Source organism: Thalassophryne amazonica, chromosome 21, assembly GCF_902500255.1.
Source record: "Thalassophryne amazonica chromosome 21, fThaAma1.1, whole genome shotgun sequence".
NCBI lineage: Eukaryota > Metazoa > Chordata > Actinopteri > Batrachoidiformes > Batrachoididae > Thalassophryne > Thalassophryne amazonica.
In genome coordinates this window covers 13,843,420-13,857,294 of record NC_047123.1, presented here as the reverse complement: position 1 = coordinate 13,857,294, position 13,875 = coordinate 13,843,420, and the positions used below count along the sequence as shown (strand labels likewise).

Here is a 13,875-nt window from a genome sequence, read left to right as displayed (position 1 = left end):
GGGCGATTTTAACATCCACACAGATGCTGAGAATGACAGCCTCAACACTGCATTTAATCTATTATTAGACTCTATTGGCTTTGCTCAAAAAGTAAATGAGTCCACCCACCACTTTAATCATATCTTAGATCTTGTTCTGACTTATGGTATGGAAATAGAAGACTTAACAGTATTCCCTGAAAACTCCCTTCTGTCTGATCATTTCTTAATAACATATACATTTACTCTGATGGACTACCCAGCAGTGGGGAATAAGTTTCATTACACTAGAAGTCTTTCAGAAAGCGCTGTAACTAGGTTTAAGGATATGATTCCTTCTTTATGTTCTCTAATGCCATATACCAACACAGTGCAGAGTAGCTACCTAAACTCTGTAAGTGAGATAGAGTATCTCGTCAATAGTTTTACATCCTCATTGAAGACAACTTTGGATGCTGTAGCTCCTCTAAAAAAGAGAGCTTTAAATCAGAAGTGCCTGACTCCGTGGTATAACTCACAAACTCGTAGCTTAAAGCAGATAACCCGTAAGTTGGAGAGGAAATGGCGTCTCACTAATTTAGAAGATCTTCACTTAGCCTGGAAAAAGAGTCTGTTGCTCTATAAAAAAGCCCTCCATAAAGCTAGGACATCTTTCTACTCATCACTAATTGAAGAAAATAAGAACAACCCCAGGTTTCTTTTCAGCACTGTAGCCAGGCTGACAAAGAGTCAGAGCTCTATTGAGCTGAGTATTCCATTAACTTTAACTAGTAATGACTTCATGACTTTCTTTGCTAACAAAATTTTAACTATTAGAGAAAAAATTACTCATAACCATCCCAAAGACGTATCATTATCTTTGGCTGCTTTCAGTGATGCCGGTATTTGGTTAGACTCTTTCTCTCCGATTGTTCTGTCTGAGTTATTTTCATTAGTTACTTCATCCAAACCATCAACATGTTTATTAGACCCCATTCCTACCAGGCTGCTCAAGGAAGCCCTACCATTATTTAATGCTTCGATCTTAAATATGATCAATCTATCTTTGTTAGTTGGCTATGTACCACAGACTTTTAAGGTGGCAGTAATTAAACCATTACTTAAAAAGCCATCACTTGACCCAGCTATCTTAGCTAATTATAGGCCAATCTCCAACCTTCCTTTTCTCTCAAAAATTCTTGAAAGGGTAGTTGTAAAACAGCTAACTGATCATCTGCAGAGGAATGGTCTATTTGAAGAGTTTCAGTCAGGTTTTAGAATTCATCATAGTACAGAAACAGCATTAGTGAAGGTTACAAATGATCATCTTATGGCCTCGGACAGTGGACTCATCTCTGCTTGTTCTGTTAGACCTCAGTGCTGCTTTTGATACTGTTTACCATAAAATTTTATTACAGAGATTAGAGCATGCCATAGGTATTAAAGGCACTGCGCTGCGGTGGTTTGAATCATATTTGTCTAATAGATTACAATTTGTTCATGTAAATGGGGAATCTTCTTCACAGACTAAAGTTAATTATGGAGTTCCACAAGGTTCTGTGCTAGGACCAATTTTATTCACTTTATACATGCTTCCCTTAGGCAGTATTATTAGACGGTATTGCTTAAATTTTCATTGTTACACAGATGATACCCAGCTTTATCTATCCATGAAGCCAGAGGACACACACCAATTAGCTAAACTGCAGGATTGTCTTACAGACATAAAGACATGGATGACCTCTAATTTCCTGCTTTTAAACTCAGATAAAACTGAAGTTATTGTACTTGGCCCCACAAATCTTAGAAACATGGTGTCTAACCAGATCCTTACTGTGGATGGCATTACCCTGACCTCTAGTAATACTGTGAGAAATCTTGGAGTCATTTTTGATCAGGATATGTCATTCAAAGCGCATATTAAACAAATATGTAGGACTACTTTTTTGCATTTACGCAATATCTCTAAAATCAGAAAGGTCTTGTCTCAGAGTGATGCTGAAAAACTAATTCATGCATTTATTTCCTCTAGGCTGGACTGTTGTAATTCATTATTATCAGGTTGTCCTAAAAGTTCCCTAAAAAGCCTTCAGTTAATTCAAAATGCTGCAGCTAGAGTACTGACGGGGACTAGAAGGAGAGAGCATATCTCACCCATATTGGCCTCTCTTCATTGGCTTCCTGTTAATTCTAGAATAGAATTTAAAATTCTTCTTCTTACTTATAAGGTTTTGAATAATCAGGTCCCATCTTATCTTAGGGACCTCGTAGTACCATATCACCCCAATAGAGCGCTTCGCTCTCAGACTGCAGGCTTACTTGTAGTTCCTAGGGTTTGTAAGAGTAGAATGGGAGGCAGAGCCTTCAGCTTTCAGGCTCCTCTCCTGTGGAACCAGCTCCCAATTCAGATCAGGGAGACAGACACCCTCTCTACTTTTAAGATTAGGCTTAAAACTTTCCTTTTTGCTAAAGCTTATAGTTAGGGCTGGATCAGGTGACCCTGAACCATCCCTTAGTTATGCTGCTATAGACGTAGACTGCTGGGGGTTCCCATGATGCACTGTTTCTTTCTCTTTTTGCTCTGTATGCACCACTCTGCATTTAATCATTAGTGATCGATCTCTGCTCCCCTCCACAGCATGTCTTTTTCCTGGTTCTCTCCCTCAGCCCCAACCAGTCCCAGCAGAAGACTGCCCCTCCCTGAGCCTGGTTCTGCTGGAGGTTTCTTCCTGTTAAAAGGGAGTTTTTCCTTCCCACTGTAGCCAAGTGCTTGCTCACAGGGGGTCGTTTTGACCGTTGGGGTTTTACATAATTATTGTATGGCCTTGCCTTACAATATAAAGCGCCTTGGGGCAACTGTTTGTTGTGATTTGGCGCTATATAACAAAAATTGATTGATTGATTGATAGTACTGTTGCTTCACTGCAAGTAGGCCATAGGATCACTTCTCACCAGGTCTTTCTGTATGGAATTTGCATGTTCTCCCAATGTTCGTGTGGGTTCCCCATGAGTTCTCTGGCTTCCTCCCACTTCCAAAGATATGCAGTTAGGCCAGTTGGAATAGGTGTGTGTGAAAGTGAGAGTGTGTTTGTCTGTCTATATGTGGGCCTACAATAGACTGGCACCTCACCTCACAAGAAATGCGTGTCCTGTCAGACAGACATGACATTTAGATCACCTGCTGCATGTCCACATGAACCAACGGTCCGTTCTCCAGCCCGTCGCAAAGCGATATACATTTATATGTATTTCCGTGTGAGGACAGCAAACACACACAGTCACGTGTCCATCAAAACATGGTATGTGTTCTGCAGCTGTGACGTCCAGGACCAGAAATGTCTCCATTCAGCGCACATACCAAGGTGTCAGTCTGTGATCAGATGAGAGGTACCTCGCCTGTGGCGGGGCGCATGAACTACACACACGCACGTGCTGGAGGGGAGAAGGGAAGTGCGCAAACCACACGCACACATGTTGTGGGGGGAGCCAACACTCTGGCATGCCACATACGTACTTGGCAACTTCACAGTCGTGGGAACACTTACACAAATTTCACCGTCAGCTTGACAGTGAACACTTGCTGACTGTTTTCGTGCTAATAGTGCGAATGGCCACATGTTTTCTAAGTGCCAAGTGCAGCATATAGATGTTCGTGTGTGCCAGCTGGAATTTGGCCGACACCTGCCACGAGAGGGATGGAATGGGTTATCACAGGGCCCACTCTGTCTTTCAGCCGCTGGTGTGTGCAAATAGTTGTAGCAACAGATGTACGAGGTGTTGGAGGCAGCTATGACTTTACATGTATTGCATATAATTCCTGTTTCATTCGCAATTCAACCACATTCATACTATGTGTGAAGAGCCCCTAATATTTGTGTGTGTGTGTATGTGTTTGTGTATGTGTATTGACTGCTTTATACTATGCAGTCTTCGTAGTGACAAAACTGAATTAATCTAACAGCATTTGTAATTTTCGAAAGCTCTAATTTTCTTTGTGTGTTTTCAGTATTTCAGAAATAAGTCTTACAGTGGCAGAGGAAGGTCAACCAACCAAAGAAAGCGAGAGAGCCCATCAGATAGAAAAGTGTGATTGTCCAGTTGGATACTCTGGACTTTCCTGTGAGGTACATATACACTGACACACACTTAAACATAACCACACACCAGGGGTGGAACAACAAGGAGTTGTGTATATTATGTGTGATATTTACTCAAAATAACCCTGTTTTACACTCTTTAAATAAGGCTTAAATATGAAACTAAATGGTAAATCAGCTTCCTTGTAAGCACTTTATGATGTTATATTTACAAGATACATGTAATTATAGGAAATAAATCCAATTTATTTTTTCACTTTTTAAAACTACTAAGGTATAATTGGTCATTTTTGACTACTTTTGGTTTTACATTTATAATTTATATTAAACTGTTTACTTTTTTTCAACATAACCTCACCTGTGTGACTTTACAGTTTTTGTTTCATTCTGACGTACTGTATTAACAAAATGGACGTAAACTCACAAAAAATATAAAATCTGAGTAGAAAAATTATTTATTTATTTATTTTTTTACTGTGAAAACCACAAACATGTTTAACAAACCATTTTACCCGAGGCCAAAATATGGCCATTGGGTATTATGAAGACTTTACGTCCATCAGTTTGTGCGTGTGTCCATCCAGCTGTCTGTCTTTGCTCAGCGTAAGTCCATTACAATTACTGCCAGGATCTTCAAATTCACACGGAGCATTCTTGGGACCTAGACCTTGGACAAGTTCAAAGATGGCTAACCCTGACCTATTATAAGGGGTTAAGAGGTCACTTTCTTACTACACACACTTTCATTGATTACATACTCATACGGCAGAGGGTAATTTAGCATTCCATTATATGTATAACTTAAAATGCAAACATAAATTGCAAATTTCAAAACCATATGTACAAATGTAGCAAACAACGTTAGTTTACATTAAAATGCAGGAAATGTTTCAGGTGTTTTTTGGGGCAACTATTTACAAAATAATAAGATGCCACATAGATTATTTGTGCCACTCAAAAAAAAAAAAAAAAACTATTCCTGTCCAACACAAGACAGAGAGGCACACCACAGGCCTGACCAGGTGTCACTCCTCCTGTTGTCCACCTGGATGCAGTATTGGCTCCTTATTCTGCCTTTGGTGGCTTGTTGGCCAGGATCTCCTCAGCAACCAAATGCGTGGACTAACAGGGTGCAGGCTTTCTTTGCAACCACTGATTCCAGCAGGTGATTTCACTGATGAAATCCCATCTGCTCAAAGTGATGTTAATCAGTGATATCACCTGCTGGAATCAGTGGTTGCAAAAGAAAGCCTGCACCATCTTGGTCCTTTCTGGATTGTCTTTGGATGCCACTGGTTTAGGTTGTGCATTTTTCCACTAATGATAAAGGGGAACTCATGAAAATTCAGTAAGGTATATCTTATATATTATATTCCAATTCTAAGGTGTAACTACGCTAGTATATAAAGGTATATCTAAATATCTAAAAAGGAAGAGTAAAATAGGAGAGTAGAAAAGAGTAGAGTAGCACCACTTAGGTGCCTGGTCTTGAGAACCAGGGATAGTGCCTGATTCTGTTTTTTTTTCTCTCTGTTTGAGGTGTGGCTCCATCCAGAGATGAGACTGGTGTCTTCTTCTGCAAGCCTCCCATCCTGTGCACCGGCATGGACGCCCAAAATTTTCTGTATAATCGTTTTGTCAATTGTGTCGGTAGCATAGCCTAAGCAGAGGGTCATCCCTTTGAGTCTGGTCTGCTTGAGGTTTCTTCCTCAAATCATCAGAGGGAGTTTTTCCTTACCACTGTCGCCTGTGTGCTTGCTCTAGGGGTTGGTAAGGTTAGACTTTACTAGTGTGTTTTTTTGTGTTTCATGTTTTTTTTTTCCCCCTCTAACTGCTCCGGTGAGAGAGGTGAGAACAACAAAGAGAAAGTCCCTTTTGGTGCACATTTCTGCAAAAATGCACACCAAAAATGACAATAATATTCAGGAAAAAGCATGGCATAAATTAATAATCATGATTAAAGTTAAACTAGACCTATCAACACAATTTAAAAACTAGTATATAGTTTGAAGTCTGCACTTTGAGCACATCCAGACAAAGACTCAGCAATCCATTGCATCCTGACAGAGATGAATTTTTATTTTAATGAGAATTTTATGGACGCCATTTATATTTAGATTGAGGTGACAGTTCTGAACAATTATACTTGACAAAAACAGAGTCATTTAGATGTTATGTTAATTTCTGTGGGTTGCAAACCATTTTCTGACTTTTTTTTTTTAAATATTTGATTTTCTTTCTCTCCTGATTGGTTAATTTATTTGTTTTTTACATGTAGTCTTCACAATTTAAATGTTACAGATTAAATTAAAATTAGGCAGCAAACAGCATCTAATCTTGAAATGTTCAGGTTGTAGGGTGTTCATCTGGCTGTTTTATTTGAAGCTTCCATCATTGTTATTAAAGTATTTTTATACAGGCATTTAGCATGAGCAGAGGGAACAGATGGCTCTTTAAATGGACTCCATTAATTATTACTGAACAGGAGAGAGAGAGAGTGTGTTACTTTCATATGTGTGCATTGGGAGGGCATGTGTGGGTTGATATGTGTGTGTGTGTGTGTATGTTCAGAAGTTACTGAAGGGAATAAGTCTTAATTGCGTGAAACGATGTGAGTGTGATACAGGGGGGTCAACAGTTGCCTCCAGAAATAGCGGTTAATGATAATTGTCTGTCCACAGGTACACACACTCACGTGCGTGTGTGTGTGTGTGTGTGTGTGTGTGTAGTGTGTGTCTACATTAAATTACACATTCTTCAACATTTACTTAAAGGGTGTGCACAAGACAACCTATATTTTATTACTAAGAGCTGCTTTTTGTTAAGAGGTAAGGTTAAATGCCCTGATGTTACTAAAGAATATGTGAAGCAGTATCATACAAGAGTGTGTTGATTGTGGCACCGGTGTACAGCTGTCTGTGTCATTTTTTTTTTTTTTTTCTCTCTCTCTCCTTCTGCACAGGAGTGTGCTGCAGGTTTCTACCGTCTCCGTGGCCTACCCCTGCCATCTGCTCCAGCATCCAGAGTGCCCACTGCTGCCGGCATGGGCAGCTGTGTTCAGTGCCAATGCAGTGGGCACTCATCTACCTGTGACCCTGAGACCTCCATATGCCAGGTAAATAAGTGTGTGTGCATTTGTTGTGGTGTGGGATTGGAGACCCTCTCACAACCATATGCCAGGTATGGTCTGGAGATGAGTAATGTCAGAAAGACCGACAGAGAGAAAGTGTTTATTTTAAAATTATTGGCCGCTCTATGAAATTTAGCTTTTTCTTCAAAATTTTCCTAAGTGCTTTTTAACAGAGAAAGGGAGTTTTATAAGTCCGCATACACTGATTTGTATGGTACAGATACAAATCCACGGCAGTTGTCATAAAGCGGGAGTGGTTGGTTGCTGCGGCGACGCTGTGTGGCTCCTGTAAGATGCTTAAGCTAAATGTAGCATGTGGACATCACAAAGTTTTAGAGCTCTCAAGTTTTTAAAAGAAGAATTTTGCAGCATGTCTGTGTCACAGAGCGACGTCAGACAGAGTGAAGATGGTGAGAAAGTCTGTGTGAAAAGGTTTGACTAGGACAAGAATTTGTGGAATTGTCGCTGGATTGATGAACACATCTGAAAGATAAAAGAAACGCGAAAAGCGAACTATGCCCTCAGGAAACACGGTAAGAATGCTTCTTTCCCTGGAAAATAAACATTGCGCTGTTCAAACAGGATTTTAGACAAGATTATGTAACTCTTTTTTTTTATTAATAATCTAGACTTTCTTTCATTGGAAAAAAATACATTGTGGCTTTGAATGGATTTACATGAATTTACAGTATGTAAATGAGTTTTTATTAATGTAGATTTTTTTCAAGGGAAAAAAAGACAGTGTGGCTTTGAGTGGATTTATAGGAATTTACACAAGAATATATGTGACATTTTTACTGTAAGGTATGTTATTGATATTTTACCATGATTTTCAAAATGTTCTACAAGCTTTAGCTGTTGTTTTTGAAATGCTTTAACAGTCTTTTCCATCTTCATGAATTTCATGTAGCTTAACTGTTCTGAGTTAATGTATAATTTGGTTTACAATTAAAAGGAAAATCATTCCAGGTCCTACTTCCATGTCATATTCTGTTATTTCAACATTATCATTGACAGTTTAAATTAATGGCTGAATCTAGGACCATTTAAATATGCATTTCTTTTGATTTATTTTTTTTTCCAGGAGATGCTGAAAATGTATCATTAGATACAAAATTCATTTGGTTTCTGGGGCCCCACGGGCCCTAGATCATGGCTCGACCTCAGATTTCACAATTTTCATTTCACAGCCCTGTTTGTTGTTGACCCATAGCCCAAACCACTGTTGTGCATTGATGTGCTTTAGGGCCCCTTCACACATAACATGATTGGGGCAGAATGGCATACGAAAGAGGAGTCAAATGCCACTCGTAAAAAATTGGAGGCGCCTCAAATGCCTCGTACAGCTGTCTTTACAACCATTTGCACACACCAGCAGCAGAAAGACACCTCATTCGATCTCAGCAGGCATCTCAGCAGGCATCGGCCATTCCAGGTGCCACACGCGAACATCCAATATTGCTCGCTGGACACTTAGAAAAGGTGGGGCTATTCGCTCTGCTGGCATGAGAGTGAGGGGGCACACTTACATGACATGCTGATATTTATGTACAGACCATCGCATGGGACCAGTCAGCACAAAACCATCGCCGCTGTATCGTGCATGCCTGTCCAACCATGTGTCACTCCTGACAGCAGGTGGAATGTTAATTAACTTGAACTTTGTTATGCTAAAAGCATGTAAAATCAAGTTAAAACTGAGGGTTACTTTCCAATTTGCACACAGTATAAAAACTTCAGTAAGGGCTTCAGTTGTCACTCGAGAAAGTGTAAAAAATCAGTTTAGACTTGAGAAAAAGAACTGTTGAAGTTCTGAAAGCAGGAGAAGGATATACAAAGTTTTCAAAGTGTTTCCAAGTGTCAGGAACTGGAGTGAGAAGTTTCATCAAGAAATTCAAAGAGAGCCACACACTGACTACCTTTACATGCAGCCAATAACCCTTTCATAACCCTTTCATAACCGGAATATTAGCAATAACCGGGTTGCGCACGGTCATGTAAACACCCGTAAAAACACGAATATGCTCATATTCCGGTTTTTAAAAACCCAAATATGACCCCTGGGTTACTCCTTTTTTAACCTGAATATCAGGTCATATAAACACGCATCGGGATATCCCCATAGAAAGGAACATTATTTTGTGTTCTGCGCATGTTCTATCCACAAGGAATCTTGGTCTTTTGAGTATGGCAACTACTTGAATGCGGCGCGCGCAACCCACCGGACACCACAGAAGCAGAGGTAAACAAGTATGTTCTGCATCCTTATCAGGCGGGCCGGTCGAGGCACTGGTCAGCATCACCGCAATTGCTCTCACTGCCTCCGATGCGCTGACTGAGTCTGCGGGCTCAGTAAATGCCGCAGCGGACCACTCACGCCGCCCCCCTCTCTGCTGTGCGGAGCTGAGCCAACTCTGGCAACAGGTCAAGAGACTACACTCGCTGTTTTGATGCGGAGCGCTCCGGCAGCCCGCAAGGATGGATTTCTTGTGGAAAAATCCACAGTGCTGCAGGGTCTCGGTATGCCGCAGCCACAGACCTCCGTGACTTGGATTCTTTGCGGGTCCCGCATCCGTACCCCCAGAGGCAGTGAGCGAAGGGAGAGCATGTGCATTGTGTCTGCGTGTGTCTGTTTATAAGCTTCTCGCCCAGAAGAAAAAAGAGAGTGTTTACACATGAGAGAAAAGTGAGAAAATATTAATGCCTGTTTGAGAAAAGTGTATGAAGTGTGTAGTAAGCGGTTTTACAGCCTTAAAACATCTATAATAATTATAAAAACTAACACTGACTACTTTGCAATTTCGCCTATTGCGGGTTATTTTTAGAACGTAACTCCCGCGATAAACGAGGGACCACTGTACTTCATTAGTATCATGAAAGACATGAATATAATGTCTTTTATTGACGTAGAAAGTACCAAGATAGTGACATTTACAAGAAGGTGGCCAAACAGTTACACCAAGCAGGATTTGCATGAACACCAGACTGAATCAAGCACCGATGGAAGACGTGCGTCGCTGTTTAGATGTGGATATTCCAGATGATACCAATGACCATGTATACAGGAGTAACTCTGTCTGCTTAAGCATGTAAATGGGTTATTCCTAATGATTCAGAAACCAGAATATTGACCTTAATTCGAATATTAACAGCATGTAAATGTAGCCACTATAGAACAAGCCTGGCAGAGGTAGGAAGCAGGGTTGAAACGATTATTTGAGGAACTTGAAAAATTAAATTACAAAAAATGTTTGAGGCAAATTCTGTGCCTTGAAGCTCCGTTTAACGTTGTAGTACATAGGCTAGGCCTGTGTGCAGCTCTTTAACGTCCCCAGAAAAAAAACAGAAGAAGACTAGAACAATTTAGCACCAAAAGCTACAGCTTTCCAACAGGACACACAGAGTAAAATAAAGCCTTTTAAGAGAGAGTCCATGCTGATCATCTGAAATAGACTGACTCTGCATTTAAAGCGAAGCATTGTGTTTGTCTATTTTTAAAAAAACACAGGGTCCGCTCTACATGGGGAGTGGCTATTTGCCTGGCAGCCATTGCTGTCTCTCTCTGCCCTGTGTGAGGGGTTCAGCACTCCCCTCACACCGGGCGAGTCACATCTCCATCCCCGGCCACACTGATGAACACTCTCTGAAAGAAGATCCTCTCAGTTTAAGTCCATTCTTTCTTCTGCATTTTGCTCAGACTTGCACTGAGTTTTTCACGTTTAATTTTTGCTTTTTGGGCAACACACAACGCTTCACAAACATGGTAAATAAAAACAAAAAACAGTGACTGCGAGGCTTGCATGTTCAACCGACAGCTGAAATGCATCTGCTGAAAAAATAAATCACACAGGGACCCAAGTCCACCAACCTTAAAAAAAACTAAAAACTAAAAAATAGTTCAATTCTACAAGTTGGGGAAATACAAAATACTATTGATGTTTAAAAATTAAAAAGTACTTTTTATCCGATTACTCGATTAATCACCAGAATAATCAATAAAAAAAAATAATCAATAGCTGCAGCCATCGTAGGAAGTGAAAGATGTGAAAGACTGTAGAAAGAAACTGAGTGAGAGATGTGTCTAAAGACCCCAGAACAACTGCCAAGACACAACTGCCAAGACTACAAGGAATTGTAGTCTCAAGGAAGACAATCACTAGATCCTTGGTCTGCGAGGTTGTAGACCAAGAAAAACTCCACTTCTGCAGAAGCAACACCAGCATATTAGCATATTTCAGCCAGACAACCTGGAGAAAGGTTATCCATACTGGAAGTGTGTCCTTTGGTCATATGAAACTAGATTTTTTTGGCCATAGAGATGTTACTTTTGTATGTTTGAAGAAAGACAGGAGAGGCGTATAACCCAAAGAACACCATCCTCACATTGCAACAGTGGTGGGAGTTTTATGCTGTGGGGATGCCTTGGTGCATCTGGAACTGGGAATCTCCTCAAGGTGGCAGAAAGAAGGATATGTGAAGATTTTAAAAGAAAACCTGAAGCTGTCAGCAGCCAAACTAGATCTGGGTTGTCACTTTGACTTCCAACACAACAGTGATCCAAAACGTACATCACTCCTGGTGAAGCGCTACCTCCAGAAGACCAAAATGAACATTATAGACGGGTCTGTACAAAACCCTGACTTGAATCCCATTGAAAATCTGTGATATGAACTCAAGACCAAGGTCTGCGCTACAAGACCATCCGTTCTTGAGAGGTTTGAGAGAATCGCTAAAGAAGAATGGGTTGGGATTCCTCAGGAGACATGTCTGAGACTTGTTGAAAACCACAACAAAAGACTGCAGGCTGTTATCCAGAAAAATGGACAAACAAGTGACTGTTAATGTCATTGGGCTAATAATTTGACCGTGGTAAGTTTTGTATTTTTTTTTTTCTGCACCCTGAGACGCCGCAGGATGACTTGGGTGACAAGATGGCACCGTTGTGTTTGGCTCGCCGTCCACGTTTGCTAAGTTTACTCTGGATTAAAGTACTTATTTTGGTTGTCATTCACAATGCGTCATCTATTTTGGTGTACAATCGTCTGACATTGTTGCAAATACGTGACAGCGTTCTTGATCTGCCTGGATGTGCTAAAAATGAACAGTATGAAACACCTCCACCACTCCTAGCATCTGTACCACCCTTTCTCAGGCGTCTGGCTTGTGCATTGCATTGCAACAAGAAGCGAAGGAAACGTGGAAAGAGAGCAGGAGTACGAGTTAAAATCAAAGCGTACCTGGCTTCCACCATTGACAGCGATTCTGGCTTTAACAGAATTTCCTCAAGACGCGGAGATGCCGATCTGCGTTATTTTCTGGAATACAGCTACTGCCGGCTCCAACTGGTCCAGTCAGATGCCGGGTGTCTGCTTCCATGTCGCCGGCCTGGAAGGATCCACCAGCGGCAGGGCTGTGTAAAGGAGAATCTCCACCCGCTCAGTCGTGCTGCTCCCCGGCAAACTGTGACTCTGGCACCGGTGCGCGTAGCCCTCTTGAACGCTCGCTCAGTAATGAACAAAAATTTTGTTCTGAACAAATTCATTTTAAGCAATGAGTTGGATTTCCTCATGCTAATGGAGACCTGGATTAAACCAGGTGATAACAGCGCTTTTGTCGAGCTCCTCCCCCCTGGTTTCTCCTTCCTGAATACACCGCGAATAACCAGTCATGGTGGCGGGATTGCCACGGTGTACAAACAGAGCATTGCTGTCGCCCAATTCCATCTAAGGGCTACAGTAGCTTTGAATTACAATTATTTCAGCTACAAATGACATCCAACATATTGTGTGCTGTGTTATTTCTTCCTCCAAAATACTTGAATGATTTTATTGCTGAATTTTCTGACTTGTTGGCTGATATTATGCCAAGATATGACAAAGTTCTAATCTGTGGTGATTTTAATATTCATATTTGCTGTTCTTCAAGTCAATTAGCCCATGAATATCAAAGTCTTCTGTCTTCTTTTGACCTGTTGCAATCTGTGAATGCTCCAACACACAAGCACGGTCACGTACTGGACCTCATACTCTCTCATTCTCTTCCTGTGTCCATTTTGGAAATCTGTGACACCTGCATTTCTGAACACCTACCCATAATTTTTACCTTTACATCTCCAGCTGCCATTGTTAAACCGCTTGCCTCAGCTTGTAGCCGCCGTACCATCACTTCCACTACAGCTGATGAATTTTCTGCAGCCTTCATGGACTCTGATTTTGCTGCTCAGAGAGGGTTAACTTTCTTGGGCCCAGAGGAATTTATTTCCTTTTTTAATCCACCTGTTCAGGAATATTAGACTCTGTTGCACCATTTAAGGTCCATTAAGCCAAAACCAGATCCTTGGTTGAATGACACCACACGTGCCTTAAGAAGACACTGCAGGCAGGCTGAACGTAGATGGAAGAAAGATAAGTTGCATGTGTCACTAGATATTCTAAGAGGCTGTCTCTCAGACTATCAGAATGCTGTTAAAGAGGAGAAATGTAAATATCTTTCAAGTGTCATCTCTGCCAACTGTAATCGCCCCCAAGTGTTGTTTAATACAATTCAGTCAGTTATAAATCCATCAGATAATGCATTTAAGAATGCAACAAAATCAACTTGTGATGATTTCCTCCATTATTTTGTTGAAAAGGTGGCCTTGTTTAGACAGAGCATAAGCAATTCACTAAATGCTCTAGACCTCCATTACAC

General features: G+C 40.9%; 1 protein-coding gene and 1 long non-coding RNA gene across 6 annotated transcripts in view; one reads left to right on the top strand and one right to left on the bottom strand.

Annotated features, from left to right (window-relative positions):
- lama2 (laminin, alpha 2) overlaps positions 1 to 13,875 on the top strand; it is a 780,279-nt gene that overhangs the window by 443,459 nt on the left and 322,945 nt on the right. For all 5 annotated transcript variants that reach the window (XR_004558560.1, XM_034162644.1, XM_034162643.1 and 2 more), the window contains exons 31-32: positions 3,965 to 4,082; positions 7,018 to 7,170. Coding sequence is in view for 4 of the 5 variants with exons in the window: in XM_034162644.1 (XP_034018535.1) it covers positions 3,965 to 4,082; positions 7,018 to 7,170 (271 nt within the window). In the remaining variant the exon portion in view is untranslated. The remainder of the gene's footprint in view (positions 1 to 3,964; positions 4,083 to 7,017; positions 7,171 to 13,875) is intronic.
- LOC117503416 overlaps positions 1 to 13,875 on the bottom strand; it is a 559,959-nt gene that overhangs the window by 380,578 nt on the left and 165,506 nt on the right. The gene's annotated exons all lie outside the window — the stretch shown is intronic.